Genomic DNA, 19761 nt, shown 5'->3' with positions numbered 1-19761 from the left:
GGTGTCAAACCACAAGGTTACTGATGTGCTATTCTGAAGTGTCTCGTCCATTTGTCCTTCTTGCAGTAAAGCTGCCAACATCATCAGGGACAGGACCCTCATTCTTCCGCTCCAGGACCTCATAGTAGCTTGTATGGACCGGTCTTCCGTTTAACTCTACGGATGTGGCTTAGCGGGGACCATCAACCAGTGGCTCCAGTGGTCTTTGTGTCTTTTGGTCAGCAACCAATGTCTGGATTAACTTAAATAGAATCAAAAACTTATTTATACACAAATGGGAGTCCCTTTTGGACTCCGGACCTGCTGCAGGGGTTGTCAAATAGTTACAACATCTATGTGGACAAAAGAGTACCTCAGTTGTGGTAGCTTCTGACATCAGGAAGGCTTCCAGTCCCCTGAAAAGAGATCAACACACGAGCACATACTTCATACATCTTACCTTGGGCAACCTGTATGAAGTCAATCTGCAGTCATTGAAACGGATAGGAGGGCCCAGGCGCACGTGTATGTCTATGGCATCTTTCTAGTCTATCTGTGTTGTGCGCATCTAATGTATGTTAATGTAAAGCTAAACAGGTGGACCCAGCATCTTTCTTCAGAGCACATAGTTTTTGTCTTCACTCACGTGCGTTGAGTCATGAGCCATCACATGGTGCAAGGGTTTTAGCAAACATACCCACTGTCCCACCATCCACGGTTCTGAGCTCCAGCTTCCGACCAGACTTCAGTCTCTTCCCCGGTTGGTGACCGAGTCAGAGCCTGTAAGATACTTAAGTCTAACTGGTTATCTTTAATGCTCACCATGACCAGTGGAGGCGCCTCAGGGGTCTCCCAGTACCTTGGTCTTCTGGCTGATTCCCAGCCACTTTGTTTGCTTCGTGCTTCACGGGTTCCTTCTCATATGTACCCTCACTTCCACTATGGCAACCTCTTCCAGGGCCTGTTGGTGTAAGAAAAGACCTTTCCTCCCCATATGGGGCTGCAGTTGTGGGTTCACCTGAAAACAATGACTTGTATATGTGGTGTCTTGCTTACCTTAAAGCCCCCTAAACGCCTCAATGAGTGCCGTCAACTCCACCTCCCCTGTAGAGTTATGAGGGAGGAGTGGTTCTGCTTTCTACTATATCATGCTGTGTGATCGCCATACAACCAGGTTCTTGGACCTTCCGGAAAGAAAAACTCAAAATCCAGATTAATGAGAGATACCTTTATGATTAGCATATTAAAAATAGCGGACTCTCCTCTCTCCTCCCCCCCTTTGGAAATCACCATACTAATACCGAATAGGGGGCAGAGTGGTGGATTTCCATTACACATATAACGGGATTTTCTCTTTTTTTTTTTTTTCCCTTTCTTTCTAACACATACTAAAAGCATTCCTTATCTTTACTACCTGACAATTGCCTTCCATGGATATCTGACACCGCTTCAAGTCAAAGGCAACGTTGTACCTTGAACCATCTGCCTCTCCTTTTTTTCTTATCAACATGCATTCTAAAAAAACTTGACATTAAGAAAAACTAGCTGTACACCTTCTACAAATACGTATTATGCTATAATGTGAATCCAGTGAGCAAAGCTGCAAGCTGCGCTTCTACCAGGTACGTCTCTGGTTCTCCATTATTTAATGGACATCTGACAAGATTATAATTTTCTATGTCACCTAATGAAATTCCGTCGACCCAGGGAGTTGCAGGAATACCATGCACATTGAGCCTAAATACTTTATACTCTGGAAATCTGTCTGACAGAAATCCAAAACCAGTGAGCTGTTGGATATACCCTCCTGGTATAATTTTGACAATTCTCCAACCTTCAGGAGATATAATCAACATTAATCCAAATGTGCAATTAGGGCACGACATTTTCTCATGGAATATTTGGCACACACACACACAAGGCAAGCTCAGACTATAAGACAGAACTTTTCCTATACAATACAACCCACAATATACACCACTCAACAGGTGCCTCCTCGATTCCTGACACGGAACCGTCTATTGTGGAAAACTTGTCCGTCTGGGCTTTGCAATATAAACTGTTCACCAAACCTCAGGTCTCGTAACGTGTGACCTTTCAACGCATTACTTAAAGGGATATGCGTGTTTAATGCTAACAGCACCCACCAATCATCTCCTCGCTGTATGTAATGGAATTTCTTCACATTCGTACCTGGGACTGTCCCAGCAAATATCCATCTGCCATACAAGACATGATTTGCATCAGATTTTCTCTTGAAAATCGCAGTCTGCAGACAGAACCTACAGTGGCCTCTCATTCAAACAGAATTTCACACATGAGATCATGCGCTTCCACTTATCAGCAGAGAGTCTCAAAGGTCATTCACATTCCTTCACACAGATTCAGTAAACTGTTAACTCCTTAAGCTTATTATCTCCTGGTGCTTCTGCTAAAAATCCTATCTATGTTTTCTGGTTGATACTTGACCGTATTGGGGCTAAAAATTCTCCTGGCTTGTCCTAAAATGTAAAATGCCTATGGCTTGCGGACCCGTACTGACTGCACTTCGCTAACTCAATGTACAGGCCGCACCTAGACCGTATCTCTCTATCTGCCTCTTTCTCTGGTTGCTATTCACTTATTCTCTTAATATACGCTGTTACTGTGTGCCCACGTCTCAACAAGTGTACTTCATTATCACTCCGCTAGCAATATCTATGCCGACTGCACTGCGCTAATTCGATACATAGACTGCGTGCCGTTGTTATAAGAGGTCCCCGCTCACTGTTTGAACTTGCGTGTCCTAAACTGAAACTGATCAGTTGATAGGCATCAAACCCATGGGAACCTTGATAAGAAGGTTAACTATTTAGTGGTCTGGCCAGACCTCGTGACCCACCTGGTCACCTAACACTAAATCTCTACGTACTCAGTATGAGATGGCACTTCTCTACAGTTATAATAAACCTATATATATACCAGAGAGCAAATCCAATTAACTGTAGGCAGACTAATATGACCCAAATTTTCTTATTAGCCCAGTAAAAATCTTTTCCCTCAACTAAACCTGCTGAGCCTTGTATACTCAGAGATCTTATTTATCAACCAGAAGACTAAAGCTATCATTAGTATGCAGGCTAATGTAATCCCTACTACCTCAAAGTTCTTTAGCACCATTAGAGGGCAGTTTGTGCGTATCAGACAGAATAGAAGGTGGATAGACCTATCCTGTCTGTAACGGCGTTTTAACACCGTAATAGTACCTCTAGCACTCTCCAAGAGGACGTACGCAGCCTTCTTTATGCGTATGCCGCCAGAGACGTGTCCTCACATGAATCCTGGCAAGCCAGTTACCATGGAGAGACGCTCCCAAGGGGCAAAAGCACAGTAAAGAATTCCTAGTACCCTCAAGGTTGGTTCAATCATTCATGCGCAATCATACGTAGCAGCTTTTAGGTTTCTCCCTCCAGCATACGTATTATGTATCACAAGGATATTCTACGGTTCTTAGCGCTGGTATTTAAGAAGACAGACTATACTGTACCCCAAGAGCCGGTTCAGAGCATGTAGCAGAGGGGAGGCACAGAATTTGTAAGAATCAATGGCTCTTACCTTCACCGGTGATTTTGATCTGTGTGTCCTCTAGGCCTTCAGTCTGCGGGTGCCGGATTTCAGGATACTGGGGTCTTCTGTTGTAACCAGCCCACCCAGGGACGCCAACTGATGGGTTTGTGATTTGATGTTTATCTCTCAATGGGAGATCGATATGCTGGAAGGTTGCCAGATTTTGGTCTGAGGCCTACTCGAGTAGCGGAGAACAAACACACACAGAGACAGGATATGTATCTGCAGGATGTTCCCAATTTCCTGATTTAATTAGGCAGCTTATATGCTCATTTGAGTAGGCGGTAACATTACATCATCACATTTCATTGGACAATTGATCATTCAACAGTAAGCATAAATGGTTCCAACCAATCATATTCATATTCGTTAACCAATCAGATGGTACTCGGCTGTTAATTATTAGTATTTGTGTAGACGTGCTGAAAGCTTTAATAGGTCTTGGGTAAATTACACAAGACCCCAATATTATTCTCATTAATCTATCCTCATGACAGTTATAGCTCCATTAGCCTCATTAACCTGTCTTACTAAGTATTCATGGCCCCAGTATCTACCTAACATGTGGACGTGTAGTTTCAATGTCCAACTGGGTGCAGTAAACAGTTTATCCATCACGTACAATTTTCTTATGAAGAATAAGGTTATAGGTAATCATTATCATGAGACAGCATTTTCATATACAGAGTATGCATGTAAGACCCCAGAAATACATTGATATTAAAAGGACATATAGAATTCCCTGTCAGCGTGTTGGGGCGCAGCATGTGGTTCTCTTGGCAGCCATGAGTAAGGAATGAAAACATGGGGTTATGACCTGATGAGCGATTAGCGAGGGACTATTGTTATGTTCACACCTCACTAGGGGATTATTATACCTCTGCTAATTTGCATTCTTGGGGCCTCTTGAATCTATTTGCACTGGCAATACACATACTATTCCCTCCCGCTGTCATAAGCTCAGCACTTTTGTTGCACCTAGGTCTCTTTCTGACACTCAGCCATACTACTATTGCATTATTTTGTCGATTCTTATATTTGTGAGCTATTTAGCAATAAAATAATCATGTGATTTTATATGAGGATATAGACTCCTTCTTTTTGCATGTTTTAAATGTAATGCTCTATTTAATTGGCCTCCCCCTCACTCGACTATCCCCTCTCCAGTCCATCCTTATTGCAGCAGCCAGGGTTGTCCATCTGGCTAATAGGTACTCGGATGCATCCACTCTTTGCCAGCTGTTACACTGGCTTTCCATTCATTATAGGATCCAATTCAAAGTACTTGTTCTCACCCTCAAAGCTCTCCACAGTGCAGCACCCCCCTACATCTCCTCCCTCATTTCTGTCTATCGGCCTAGCCGATCGCTGCGCTCTGGAAATGACTTGACTAACCTCTTCACTAATCCATACTTCCCACTCCCAACTCAAAGACTTCTCCCGTGTTGCGCTCCTATCCTCTGTAATGCTCTACCACAAGAACTTAGGATCAGCCACAAGTTGCATAGTTTTAGGCGCTCTCTCAAAACACATTTGTTCAGAGCAGCCTATCACATTCCCTAATCAAAGTCATTTTATGTGTAAGTGTGCATGTGTAGCCCATTCACTATCTCCATCCATCCCTTCCTCAAGATGGCTGGACTATCATTGTAAATACACACCTGTACTTTGTATCTCCCCCACCTCATTGTACAGGGTGTGCCATTTATATGGATACACCTTAATAAAATGGGAATGGTTGGTGATATCAGCTTCTTGTTTGTGGCACATTAGTATATGGGAGGGGAAAAAATCTTTTCAAGATGGGTGGTGACCATGGTGGCCATTTTGAAGTCGGCCATTTTGAAGTCGGCCATTTTGGATCTATCTTTATTTTTTTCAATGGAAAGAGGGTCATGTGACACAAAAGTATTGAGATTTTCACAAAAAAACAATGGTGTGCTTGGTTTTAACATAACTTTATTCTTTCAAGAGTTATTTACAAGTTTCTCTTTGTTTACAGCCATTGACGTGTCACAGAAGTTAACATGAGAGGAGCGGATAAAAATTATGTTGATGTCTGTTGAACGCAGTACCGGGTCATTGCAGCAGATTTCAATGCAAAAAAACCCACACAAGAAATCTGTCACCATTCCCATTTTATTTAGGTGTATCCATATAAATGGGCCACCCAAAAAAGTTTGCCTCATCACTAAACATAATGTTCTGTGTAAACTGAGGGTCCTGTTCCAATTTTTGTTTTGCCCATTCTGCATATTCATGACGCCGATCTGGTCACCAACCATTCCCATCTTATTTAGGTGTATCCATATAAATGGCCCACCATGTAGATTGTAAGCTCTCATTAGCAGGGTCGTTATATTTTGCTTCATTGAATTATTGTTAACGTTGTTACGACTGTTGTGTTTGAAACTGTTAAACTGTCAACACTGTGGAATATGTTGGCGCTATAAAAATAACGTTTTTTATTATTATTATTATTATTATAAACAGGAAAAAGGCTTCTCCCTTGTGTGAGTTTTCTGGTGCCTAACAACATTTGATTTATGTGTAAACCATTTCCCACATTCTGAACAGGAAAAAGGCTTCTCCCCTGTGTGAGTTCTATGGTGATTAACCAAATCTGATTTCTGGTAAAAACACTTCCCACATTCTGAACAGAAAAAAGGCATCTCCCCTGTGTGGGTTCGCTGGTGCTTAGCCAAATCTGATTTCTGGTTAAAACACTTCCCACATTCTGAACAGGAAAAAGGCTTCTCCCCTGTGTGGGTTCGCTGGTGCTTAACCAAAGCTGATTTCTGGTTAAAACATTTCCCACATTCTGAACAGGAAAAAGGTTTCTCCCCTGTGTGAGTTCTCTGGTGTTTAACAAAATCTGATTTCTGGATAAAATATTTCCCACATTCTGAACAGAAAAAAGGCTTCTCCCCTGTGTGAATTCTCTGGTGCTTAACCAAAGTTGATCTCTCGTTAAAATACTTCCCACATTCTGAACAGCAAAAAGGCTTCTCCCCTGTGTGAGTTCTCTGGTGTCTAACAAGATTACATTTTTGGTTAAAACATTTCCCACATTCTGAACAGGAAAAAGGCTTCTTCCCTGGGTGCGTTCTCTGGTGCTGAACCAAATGTGATTTCTGGTTAAAACACTTCTCACATTCTGAACATGAAAATGGCTTCTCCCCCGTGTGAGTTCTCTCATGCCTAATAAGGTTTGAATTCCAGTTAAAGCATTTCCCACACTTGGAACATGAAAATCTCTTCTCCGTTGTGTGATTTTTTTGTTGATTAAGAAATGACTTTTTGAGGGAAAAACTATTTCTATATTCTGAATGTGAAAATGAATTATCTTCTTTAGGAGCAGTTTCTTTTTTGATGCTTATTTTCTTACTTTCATTTTCCTTAGTAGTCAGTAATGAATCAGAAGATGGGACCTGTTTCACAGGATCAGATGACAGATCTTTACTGTAAAGGGATGCTGGTATATCTGGAGCAATGGCAGTCACTTCAGTTGTATCCTGTGGGATTTCGAGATCATCTGATTTAAAAATTGAAGATATCAGCTGTCCTGATCTCCTGGTAGAGTCACCTGCAAAGAAAAAAAGAATTATTTTAAATAAAATATCCTTGAATTTTGTATTTTTGAAAATGGCTGCTTAAACCGCCAGTGAAAATGGCAAGTTATGTAAAAATATTGAATGACTGTCTAAGTCAATGACAGTTCACAGTCTAATAGATAAAGTTAGAGGATGAACCAGTAGAGTGTGGTGTTCAACTGTTTGTTCATTCTGCCTCCCAAATATAATAAATAAAAAGCAACCCATCAATGATATGTAGGCGAAAATACCACCAATAACAACTCCTACTCATCTCACAAAAAACAAGTTCCCACTCAGGTCCATCTTCTGTCATAGAAAAAACAGATGTCCACATTATTAATGGCTCAAAGACTCTTGAAAAGCAACATGGCTTCCATAAACAAATCCAGCAAAATGCACTCTTTCCAAGTCAACTCTCCCCCTGGCTTCTGAGCTTTGCAGTGTACCTAAACCACATTTACCATCCCTGTATTTGGCATCACTGTAATGAGAAGGACCCACTTAGTTTCCTATGTGCGTGTCTAGTGGAGCACAATCCGGGCATTATGTGCTGGGCAATAATATGGCATATTTCTAATCTTCACTCTCCAACATCCCCTGTGTGCTAATTTCCACAAAGTGCCTGTGGAGTCAAAATAGTCACTACTCTTATAGATTAATTGACCGAGGGTTATAATTTCCAAAATGTAGTCACTTTATGAGGATTTCTACTGTTCTGGATTTCTGACATTTTGTCATATTGAGACTTCCGCAAACGGTATGTCCCATTTTCTCTGGGATCTGCTCCTGTGATGTCTGCTTCTGTCACCAAGTGCCATCTTATTCACTCTGCAGGCTGCATCGGTGATGGAGGCGACATTAGAAACAGAAGCTGTAGGCGGCACAGGCACTGTTCAGCCACTAAGATGAGGGTGCCTGGGACCAGTAGTACTGTCCAGTCTGGCAGTATATATGTGTGGGTGCTGTCCAGGTGAAGTTATCTGCTCCCTGCTTCAGCACCTGCTTGCCCTCTTGCTTAACGTGTAGAAATGCAGTAAATATATACAGTAGATATGCGCTACATACACAGATGACCCTGATCTATGAATTACTGAACGTCTCCATGTATGGCTGGGTAGAGCAGGCTGGGGCACACGTACACTTAAGGAGGTGATCAAATTGATTGTGAAGCCGTACTCTGTCCTGGATCTGTACTATGTTGGATGATGCAGAGTCAGCAGTGTTGCAGCCGGCTGCGCTGATCCTGCCACCTGCTTGAAAAGGACAAAGCTGCCGCCCTATGTCTGCGTGATGTCACTACACTGCCGGCTCTCTTCTGTTGCAAAAAAGAAAGGATCCCTGACGAAGGACACTGAAGCCTCAGAAACGCATTGGATAATATCACTCGGTTTTGCAATAGAAGAGAGCCGGCAGTGTAGTGACATCACGCAGACATAGGGCGGCAGCTCTTTCCTTTTCAAGCAGGTGGCAGGATCAGCGCAGCCGGCCTGAACGCTGCTAACTCGGCATCATCCTACACAGTATATATCCAAGACACAGTATGGCTTCATTATCGATTTGATCATCGCCTTAAGTGTATGGATGCCCCTGACTACTTTGCCCAGCCATACACATAGCTGTTTAGTAATGCATATATCAGTGTCATTTAGTGTATTTACCGCATATCTATAGTATTTCTTAAAGAGATTTGTATAAAAGTCCAGCTCACCCACGTCTGACCTCACCGCACCTCAGACTCGGATCCGGCCCTGCCCTGGCCGCACAGCATTAATAAAAGAAGAAGCGATGCAGCTGAGTGCTCTGGCGATTTATTGAATGCTGTTCAAACAACAGAACGTTGTTTACGCGTTTCTGGCTAGACGCCCTTAATCATAACCATTATGATTAAGGGCGTCTAGCCAGAAACGCGTAAACAACGTTCTGTTTGAACAGCATTCAATAAATCACCAGAGCACTCAGCTGCATCGCTTCTTCTTTTATTATTTCTTAAAGAGGTTGTCCAGTACTAGGACAAGCACTTCTTAAACTAAATCTTCGTCCCTGATAAAATAATAAAGCTTATATTCACCTGCCAATCTGACTCCCTTCCAGCGGTGTTGGCACTCGCTGCATTGGGACTGCGATGTGGTGGAATGACAAGTGATGCCCGGCACCCATTCAGCGCTGGCGTCACTGTCTCCATCTTTGGACAAACTGAACATGAAGAGGAAGTCCGGGATGAGCTGCAGCTCTGTCTTCCTCTTCATGTTCAGTTTGTCCGAAGGTGGAGACAGTGACGCCAGTGCTGATTGTGTGCCGGGCACCACGTGTCACAACACCGCATCACAGTAGACAAACCCCTATACGTGTATATTACAGCCATAAACCACACAGAGAGTAGAGATCTATCATGGCACAGGTGGAATGTGGTTTATGTAGTTTATCAAAATCCTGCTTCAAGTTATTTGGTTTTAAACAGAAAAAAGAAATTGAAAACTCAGGCTAGGGGAAGATCTGTTGTTATTGTACAGAAATTCACACTTGGCCTCACTGTACAATTAATGTTGTCAATCATAAAAGGGAAGTTTGGCCAGAAAGACTGGACCTGGTCTTGGAGGGACCATGAGACATTCAGCGGCACAGAAGGGAGAGAAGATTCATCCGATAAGATCTCAGGGATCTAGGAAGCCAACAGCATCATTACCCTCCGCTTTCTCTTACAGGCCCAGCATAAGATTTTTCTTCAAGTGATTTTCTATCTTGTCAGCACATTCTACGTACGCTGTCATTTGGCTTTATAGTTACAGATCTGGGCAGGTAACGGTCAGCGTCTCCTAATACCAGGGGGTAGGTGGATCCTCCAGGTTGTAAGTGTTAGGAATCTGGGTTCAATAATGCCTATGCGGGAATCCAGATTCACACATTTGTCTCCAGAGCCTAAGTCCTTTTTCCCAGCTTCTGAGCATGCCCATGGGACGAGCTCCCATTGGAGTTCAGGAGTCAGGTGCTCAGGTCCTGCTCCTGATTTCATTGGCTTAGCTCAGAGCTCTGGAGATTTCCGGCAGGTCCCGTACGCTATAAAAAGTGCGCATGGCCGTTATGCCATGCGCTAGTATTTTTATACTGCAGCTGTGTGTTTGGTGACGGATGCTTGGATTGGTGACTGACTAATTATGAAACCCCTTCCCTCGGTTATTACGTCTGTGTGAGTGAGTGGTATTCTGTCAGCACCTGCGCCAACGCGCACAAGCTCCATCTTTCCAGCAGCTTAGCGTCCTGCATCGCGCTTGCGATATTTGCGGTTGCAGCCTGTCCAGGCGTGCGCAGTTGCAACGCCAAGCACACGTGTACATGGTAAGTCCGCTCGGTTGTAGTGACTGTATTTAACTACTCCGGTTTCCGGCTACCGCACGTGTGCCGCTGAGATCATGTGCTGTTAACAGGCTCAGCGATACTTTTGGTATTATTTTTCCCTGCAGCTCTGTGTCATTTAACAGAGCTTGCCTTTTTGCACCTGGGTGAGTTAGAACCCTGTGCATATTACCGCTTTAGTGCTCTGCCTCTCTCAGCAGCGGTTCTGTCATCCACCGCATGGTGGACCCTGAGTGGCGAAGGCACTTTAATTTTTTTTTTTTTAGTGCCTTCTGCCACTCCTAACAGTAAGTCATTAGAACAGTTTTGGGTGGAGGAGAATGCTGTGGTCTAGAGGCAAAATGGTGATCACACGATTGTGATATGTCCAGACTACACCACCGATAAAGCAGCCACAGCTGGTGACTGAGAGGAATCTGTGACTTCTCTGCATTCAGTGGTTACTACTCACCTGGGTAGTCATATGTGGGAATCTCCTCTTTACACCGCTCATCACCCCTCACATATGTTTCTGTAGTATTAATATGGGTCAGATCTTCACCCTGAAACAAATATTGTAATAGTCACAGACAGATGGAGAAGTCCCATCTATGATCAGCTCTAATCCTGCCATCTCCACCGTTCTCATTACACAAGTATAAAATATATAATACTGGTGGATAAAACAAGACTGAGCACAAGACCTTCACAGCCTTCTACACATCATAGGGGAGATCTCCTGACACCTTCTCTCCATCTACCTGATGATCCTGAGGAGCACTGGGATCTTCTTGGTTACAGTCCTGTGGAAGAAGAGGACGGGGACATCTCTCTGGTGTTGTCCTCTTACTCGATAGATCTGGAGGAAACACATACAGGGACTGAATTCATTCTCTACATACAGATAATTATAGGCCGTGTGTATTTAGTCCTGTCTATTACCTGGAGATGTGAGGGGCTGGGGAACCTCCATTATGACGTTCTTGTACAGATCTCTGTGTCCTACTAAATACTCCCACTCCTCCATGGAGAAATAGACAGCGACATCCTGACACCTTATAGGAACCTGACACATACAATGATATCGTCATCCCCCCGATCCCTTCATAGTGTTACTGTATAATGTCCCAGCATTCCCAGCAGTGTCACCTCTCCAGTCAGCAGCTCAATAATCTTGTAGATGAGGTCTAGGATCTTCTGGTCATTGATGTCCTCATGGATCAGGGGGTGAGGTGGAGGCCCCGTGATTGGGATCAGGGGTCTTCCCCATCGCTCAGACACAGGGTCCTGACAGCGATCACTAGAGGTCTTCTTCACCACTGTGTAATCCTGGTTATGGAGAGACACATTAATAAATCTCACTACAGACATTCCCAGAGTCCTCACCTCTCCAGTTCTGTCCATCTGTTATTCCCATAGATAAGAATGATGTAATGTGACGTCATCAGAATCTCTCACCTCTCCAGTGAGACGGAAGAGGATCTCTAGGGTGAGGTGTAACATCCTCTCCGCCATCTTGTCTCTGTCCATATCCATCCTTGATGGGTAAATCAGGAAAATTCTCTTCTGTAGAAGATCTTCACTGAGAGGATCCGATATTGTAGAGACCTGAATGAGAAGATGAGACAATGTTTCCAGGCTTCTTCTTGTGGGAATCGGCTGCGATATCCCCTGTGCAATATATAGTATTTCTAGTATTAATGTGCTCAGTAATGGGGGGGAATCTCCACATACCTCCACCTGCAGAGCCGCACTCCACATATATGGCTGCTCTGTGCACAGGACCTGTGATGAGGTCACAGGAGGGGAGGAGTCAGGGGTCACATGATCTCCGGAGTGCAGACCTCCATGGAGCCTTCTCCTCAGTCAGTGACATTCCCGCCATTATTCGCCCCTCACTACTGGCACAATTACCCCGCGCCGCCTTCTCTACACAGTGTTATGTGTGGAATGTAACGTGTGATTTCTCTGGAGGGAAATAGACCTCACACACAGGGTCGGTTTTAGGCAAAGTTTAATATGGGGCCCAAATGCTGACATATTGCACATCACACAGGAGCATTTCGGTTGTAGTTACATGCGCTGAGTTCAGGACGCTAAACAAGCGTGATCGACAATATTGAAATCGTTCCACACTTGTTTCCCGGCCTCTTTCCACCGGCTGAGGAATAATGATGGGAACGGAACAATGACTATTAGATGAATCTGTCCCCAGACAGGATCATGTTATCAGCAGCACATCTACAGTTTACACCGGCGATGTGCTGCCGAGAACAATGATTTTTCTTCCAGCATAAACAATCCAATCACTTGATGAATATGCAGCATTTTGCTTGTTTAGTATAATACACCCCATAGTCTGCCATACTTTATAATGTGCACCACAGTCCTCCATAATGTAAAATGCACACCCCATAGTCCTCCATATAATATAATGTGCCCCATAGTCCTCTATATAGTATAATACACTCCCTATAGTCTTCCCAATAGTATAATACACCATAATACTGCCATCTGCCACCATCGCACTCTAACCATCATGTCTATCTATTCTCCCTACAGGTACGTCACCCAGCTTTCCATACAGACTTCTTACCTCTGCTTCTAATATTCACTTGGTATGTCTTTCAACTAACCCCCTGCTTTACCCCAGTGTCATCCACAACCTGAGTCCTCCATACATCTGTGACCTCGTCTCCCGGTACTTTCCTGCACGAAACTTCCGATTCTCACAAGATCTCCTTCTGTACTCCCCTCTTATCTCCTCTTCCCACAATCGCATACAAGATTTCTCCCGCGCATTCCCCCTACTCTAGAACTCTCTACCACAACATTTCAGACTCTCGCCTACCATGGAAACCTTCAAAAAGAACCTAAAGACCTACAACTTCTGACAAGCCTATAACCTGCAGTAACCACCGATCGACCAAACCGCTGCACGACCAGCTCTACCCTCACTGTATCCTCACCCATCCCCTTGTAGATTGTGAGCCCTCGCGGGCAGGGTCCTCTCTCATCCTGGACCAGTCATGACTTGTATTGTATAAGATTACTGTACTTGTATGTATTATAAATAAAAATAAAAATAAATAAAAACACCTTTGACAAGTGTCTGCATTTTAAATATCAAGAAATCAGCATAATAATTCAATAGCAGACAGAAAATAAATGGACGATAAGGACAATCGCAAACTACCTAAAGAGAAAACTGCAGATTTTTATGGAATAAATTCATGGACTTCAGTGCGCTGCTTTACAAATTCACGAACTCAGGTTATGAGAAAAGATTAACTGTTTTATTTCCCAACGCGTTTCAAAGTGTATACCACTTCTTCCTCAGGGGATGACATATATAATGGCGGGCAGAGGCTCAATCCACTGCTGGGTGGATTGCTGACTGCTGGAGCCTCTGCCCGCCATTTCATTAGGTAATTTATGCTTCCTCTCTTATTACTATGCTTCTTAGGCATCATATATCTGTCTAACCATGGTGAATGGTCACCTGCTACCTGATAATGATCTGTGTATCTAGCTGTTTACTTGATGGATGGAGCTGGTATAAAGAGATATATATCTACATATATACTGTTTGGCGGTCTATTCCTAATTGCCATACATTACCATGCACTATATGCACGCTGTGATAATTTAGTAACTTTATGTATGCTTTGTTACTGCATAGGTTCTGGTTGTACAGCAATCCTTTTTTATCCATGCGGTGTGCGGTTTCGCACTTTATCGCCCACTCCCCCCCATTTGTATCTGGATGTGTCTTAATTAAAATAAAAACTTTTTTGACTTTACTCTGGACTTATAGTCGCTTTTTTGGAGCTCTGCTCAGTTTTCTCTTTTGTATATATTATGTATACCCCTCCTCACATGGAATAAATGGCGCTATAATAATAATAAATAATAATACACTCCTCATAGTGCTCCATATAGTATAACGCACCACTATAATAATAATCTTTATTTTTATATAGCGCTAACATATTCCACAGCGCTTTACAGTTTGCACACATCATCATCACTGTCCCCAATGGGGCTCACAATCTAAATTTCCTATCAGTATGTCTTTGGAATGTGGGAGGAAAACGGAGAACCCAGAGGAAACCCACGCAAACACGAGGAGAACATACAAACTTCTTGCAGATGTTGTCCTTGGTGGGATTCAAACCCAGGACTTCAGCGCTGCAAGGCTGCAGTGCTATCCACTGAGACACCGTGCTGCCCAATGGATGACACCATAGTCATCCATGCATTTCAATTCACTTCCCATAGTATAATGCACCCCATAGTTCTTCATATAGCATAATGTATTCCCCCATAGTCCTCGATACAGTATAATGCAGCCCACATATAGTATAATGCAGCCACCCCATAGAGTATAATGCAGCCACCCCACAGAGTATAACGTAACCCCCATAGAATATAATGCAGCCCCCCTCATAGAGTATGATGTAACCACCAATCATAGAATATAATACATATAATACAGCCCCCCATAGAATATAATGTAGCCCCGAATAGAATAGAATACAGCCCACCTCCCCATAGAATATAATGTAGCACCATCAAATCCTCCCTCATAAAATCTAATACAGCCCCCCATAGAATATAATGTAGCCCCCCATAGAATATAATTTTCAGGAACACTGCACTGCACTTGCTCACTGAGCCAGTGCGCGTGTCCTGAGTAAAACAAACTGTGCTCTAAGATATCTCTGGAGCGGGCAGCAGCAGTGAAGATGCGTGCTTCAGACCAGCAGGACCTGAAGCACGTGACTGCTATGGGTGTGGCCTAAACTCCACAGAGCTCTGAACCTGACTGCTGAGGAGCTGCTCTCTGTGGTCGGGAGGAGGGAAGTTAGGGCAGTCTGTGAAGGGAAGGGGAAGTGTGTGGACGTGAGAAGGGGAGCTGGAGGATGAGCAGAGTTAAGGCTCACTCCTAGCTGGAGCGCATGGTCCGTATTCCGGTCTCCGAGTTTGTAGGGACACTCACGGTCCTGCAGCAGAAACCAGAGGAAGTAGCAGCTGTAAATGCTCTGTTCCTAACTAAGGCTCGGAGGCCCCAGCAGCAATGTGTGTGAGCCAGAAGTAAAAGTGTTATGAATGGGTCACCGAGGAGGAAAAAATCTAAACATGCTAAGTGTCATGATCTCAGTGCGGGTTTGACTCGCACACGTGGGGTTAATGTCTGGAACCAGTGCTGATGACTGGCATTTCTGGGGTTAAAGGTTGTGATCCCAGTGCAGGCTTACCTGCACACCTGGGGCTATGATTGTGGCCTCTCCCTGGTTCTGGGGAGGCTTCTTATAGCCTCAGGACGCTCCCATCCCCGTCAGTTATACTCTTGCCCTTGGCATAGTGTGGTGACCCCTGAGTGTGTTTTTGCTGTGTTCTGGTTGCTTGATTCTCTGTGTATGACTTGGTCTGTTCTCTGGATATCGATTTGGATTCTGCTTGGTACCTTCTATGTCTGTTTGGTTTTGACTGCTGCTTGGCCCTGACTATCCGCTCTGTCTCATCCTTGGTACGTTACTGCTATCTCTGTGTATGACCTCCGTTTTGCCTGACTCTGAGTAATTCTGTATAGTGTCTTTCCATCTCACTAAGCAGGATGCTAAGCCCCGCCCCCTTGCAGTCACATGACCGTAGGTCCCGTGTCTGCTTGCTAAACTTCAGCATCCACAGGTCCTGTGCATCGGTACTTTCTGGCTGTACCTGACCCCGGTACCCGTACAGTGTGGGTGAGTCCCTGCTCAGCGGAGGCTGCACGCTGGCGCTGACAGGATCCTGACACTCAGGACACGCGCACTGCCTCAGTGAGCAAGTACAGTGCGGTGTTGCTGACATTATAACTGACCATTAATTTTTTTGGTTTTTTTTCTTTCTCTGCTGAGAAATATGGATCCCATACAATCTCTTGCTGAGCAAATGAAAAGTCTGAGTCAGATGTTTCAGGGTCTATCTCTGGAGCAGCAAGCTCTGGCTCATTCTCAGCAGCAGGTTTCTGAGACAGGGGGGCTTTAGCTGCTGGGTCTCTGGGGCTGGGGTGAGTGATGTTGTTTTGGTGTCCCCAGAACCACCTGTTAAACTGCCTGATTTTTTTTCTGGGAACAACAAGGAGTTCAGGGTCTTCATGGAGGGGTGCAAACTCTTCTTTAGTTTGAGGCCACGTTCCTCTGGGGACGAAAGTCAGAAGGTAGGGGTCATTATGTCTCTGTTAAGAGGGTCCCCACAAGCTTGGGCTTTTTCCCTTCCTCTCACTGCCCCTGAGAGAGTGTCTGTGAATGCGTTTTTTGAGGCCCTCGGGCACATATATGATGAGCCAGACCGAGTGCGATTGGCAGAGGACATGGTGATGAGTGTCTGTCAGGGGAAACACTCGGCTGAGTGTTTTTGTACTGAATTCCGCCGCTGGCCGCAGCGATCTCTTGGGACGACGACGCACTCCGAGGACTCTTTCGCAGAGGCTTGCCCGAGCGGTTACAGGATGCCTTGGCATTACATCCCCCACCTAACTCACTCGAGGACGCCATGACCCAGGCCGTCCGAATGGACCGCAGGCAGTGGGCCAGGGGGGTGATGCAGGTGGAGACTCCATTGTTCCCTAGTGGAAAAGAGACTGTTTCTGTAACCATGGACATAGGGGCTCTCTCCCTGAAGGAAAAAGAGAGACAACGCCGGAGAGAAAAGCAGTTATGCTTCTACTGTGGTAAAACGGGACATTGGAAAAGGGAGTGTCCTGATTGTCCATCCTCAACCCGGTCGATGGGAAACGACTAGGTCTGGGTAGTCAGCGGGGAGACTACTCAGACCCTCAGGTACCCTTTTCCTCATTTTCTAAGGTGTTGCTTCATGTGGAACTGTTAGTGGACGATTGTTGTTTTCCCTCTACAGCTTTCGTGGACTGCGGATCATCCATCAATCTCATTGACTCCCAATTGGTCACACGCTGTAAGATAGGGACAGTTAGACTTAAGGTTCCAATCAAAGTGGTGGCCATTGACTCCTCCCCCCTCACTAAAGAGGGAATTCTCTTTATGTCTGACTTGTTTTCACTCAAAGTGGGCGCTACCCATGTGGAAAAATTAAGTTGTTTGGTTCTGGACAATCTACCAGCAGGATTGGTGTTGGGCATGCCCTGGTTACAACGCCATAACCCAGTCATTAACTGGAAAACGGGGGAGATTGTTCAGTGGGGGTTTAATGATTCGATGTTATGTGATAAGTCTGCACTATTGGTTGAACCTGTTAAATCTGTATCTGTGTCATCTGTCGAGCTGGAAGGTATTCCGGAGTACCTGAAAGAATTCGAAGATGTGTTCTCTGAAAGCGAGGCCGAGACGTTGCTGCCACATAGACCCTTTGACTGCGCTATCGAGTTAGTCCCGGGGGCTAAATTGCCTAAAGCCTGTCTGTTTAATTTATATGGCCCTGATCGCTTGGCCATGAAAGATTACATTGCTGAGAGTCTTCGCAAAGGACACACACGTCCCTCAGTCTCACCTGTGGCGGCAGGGTTTTTTTTTGTTAAGAAAAAAGATGGTGGTTTACGTCCCTGCCTCGATTTTCGTGAGCTGAACAAGATTACTGTACGAAATACGTACCCCCTTCCGTTGATTCCCGATTTGTATAATAATAATAATAATCTTTATTTATATAGCGCCAACATATTCCGCAGCGCTTTACAGTTTAACAGTTCAAAACACAAGTCATAAGTAACAACGCTAACAATACAATAATTAAAGCAAAATAAGACGAAATAAGACGACCCTACTCGTGAGAGCTTACAATCTACAATGAGGTGAGGGAGATACAGAGTACAGGTGTGTATTTACAATGGTGTATTTACAATGAAGGTCCAGCCATCTTGCGGGAGTGAAGGATGGATGGAGATAGTGAATGGGCTACACACGCACACTTACACAGAGAATGACTTTGATTAGTGAATGTGATAGGCCGCTCTGAACAGGTGTGTTTTGAGGGAGCGCCTAAAACTATGCAAATTGTGGATAGTCCTGATTTCTTGGGGTAGAGCATTCCAGAGGATAGGAGCAGCACGGGAGAAGTCTTGGAGTCGGGAGTGGGAGGTACGGATTAGTGCAGAGGTTAGTCGAAAGTCGTTTGCAGAGCGCAGCGATCGGCTAGGCCGATAGACAGAAATGAGAGAAGAGATGTAAGGGGGTGCCACACTGTGGAGAGCTTTGTGGGTGAGAACAAGTACTTTGAATTGGATCCTATAATGAATGGGCAGCCAATGTAAGGACTGGCGAAGAGCGGATGCGTCCGAGTACCGATTACCCAGATGGACGATCCTGGCCGCTGCATTAAGTATGGACTGGAGAGGGGATAGTCGAGTGACGGGGAGGCCAATTAATAGAGCGTTGCAGTAATCCAGGCGAGAGTGGATCAATGCAACAGTGAGGGTTTTTGTTGTTTCCATAGTGAGAAAAGGGCGGATTCAAGAGATGTTCTTTAGGTGTAAGCGGCAAGAGCGGGCAAGGGATTGTATATGGGATGTGAAGGAGAGATTGGTGTCAAACATAACACCCAGACAGCGCGCCTGCTGCCGGGGTGTTATTGTGGTACCACCCACGGAGAGGGAAATGTCAGATTTAGGGAGGGTAGTAGACGGCGGGAGCAGAAGAAGTTCAGTTTTGGAGAGGTTGAGTTTCAGATAGAGAGCGGACATGATATTGGAGACTGCGGACAGACAGCCACTGGCGTTCTGTAGTACAGCGGGGGTAAGGTCGGGGGAAGACGTGTATAGTTGTGTGTCATCAGCATAAAGATGGTACTGAAAGCCAAATCTGCTGATGGTCTGTCCAATTGGGGCCGTGTAGAGAGAGAAAAGAAGGCCAAGGACTGAGCCCTGAGGTACCCCGACAGCAAGAGGAAGAGGAGATGATGTGGAGCCAGAGAACAAAACACTGAAGGAGCGGTCAGAGAGATAGGAAGAGAACCAGGAGAGTGCAGTGTCCTTAATGCCTAGTGACTGGAGCCTAGAGAGTAGGAGATGGTGGTCAACAGTATCGAAAGCTGCAGATAGGTCAAGAAGAATGAGCAGAGAGTGGTCACCGTTACGTTTTGCTGTCAGAAGGTCATTGGTCACTTTGATGAGTGCAGTTTCAGTCGAATGTAGGGGGCGGAAGCCAGACTGTGAAGGGTCTAGAAGGGAGTGAATGGAGAGGTAACGGGTAAGGCGGGAGTAAACTAGGCGTTCCAAAAGTTTAGAGATGAAGGG

The 19761-nt window shown here is 44.8% G+C and overlaps 1 protein-coding gene across 1 annotated transcript in view; it reads right to left on the bottom strand.

The window, feature by feature from the left end:
- The window catches only part of LOC141047216 (uncharacterized), a 127972-nt gene that overhangs the window by 77491 nt on the left and 30720 nt on the right, over window positions 1–19761 (bottom strand). Inside the window, exons 2-5 of the mRNA XM_073542167.1 lie at window positions 11661–11840; window positions 11454–11577; window positions 11273–11370; window positions 10984–11074 (exon numbers count right to left, since the gene is read on the bottom strand). Of these exons, the coding sequence (XP_073398268.1) occupies window positions 10984–11074; window positions 11273–11370; window positions 11454–11577; window positions 11661–11840 (493 nt within the window). The remainder of the gene's footprint in view (window positions 1–10983; window positions 11075–11272; window positions 11371–11453; window positions 11578–11660; window positions 11841–19761) is intronic.

The sequence above is a fragment of the Dendrobates tinctorius genome, unplaced genomic scaffold (genome assembly GCF_039654945.1).
Source record: "Dendrobates tinctorius isolate UK_male_01 unplaced genomic scaffold, ASM3965494v1 ptg000126l, whole genome shotgun sequence".
Lineage (NCBI taxonomy): Eukaryota > Metazoa > Chordata > Amphibia > Anura > Dendrobatidae > Dendrobates > Dendrobates tinctorius.
This window is presented reverse-complemented; position numbering and strand designations above follow the sequence as displayed.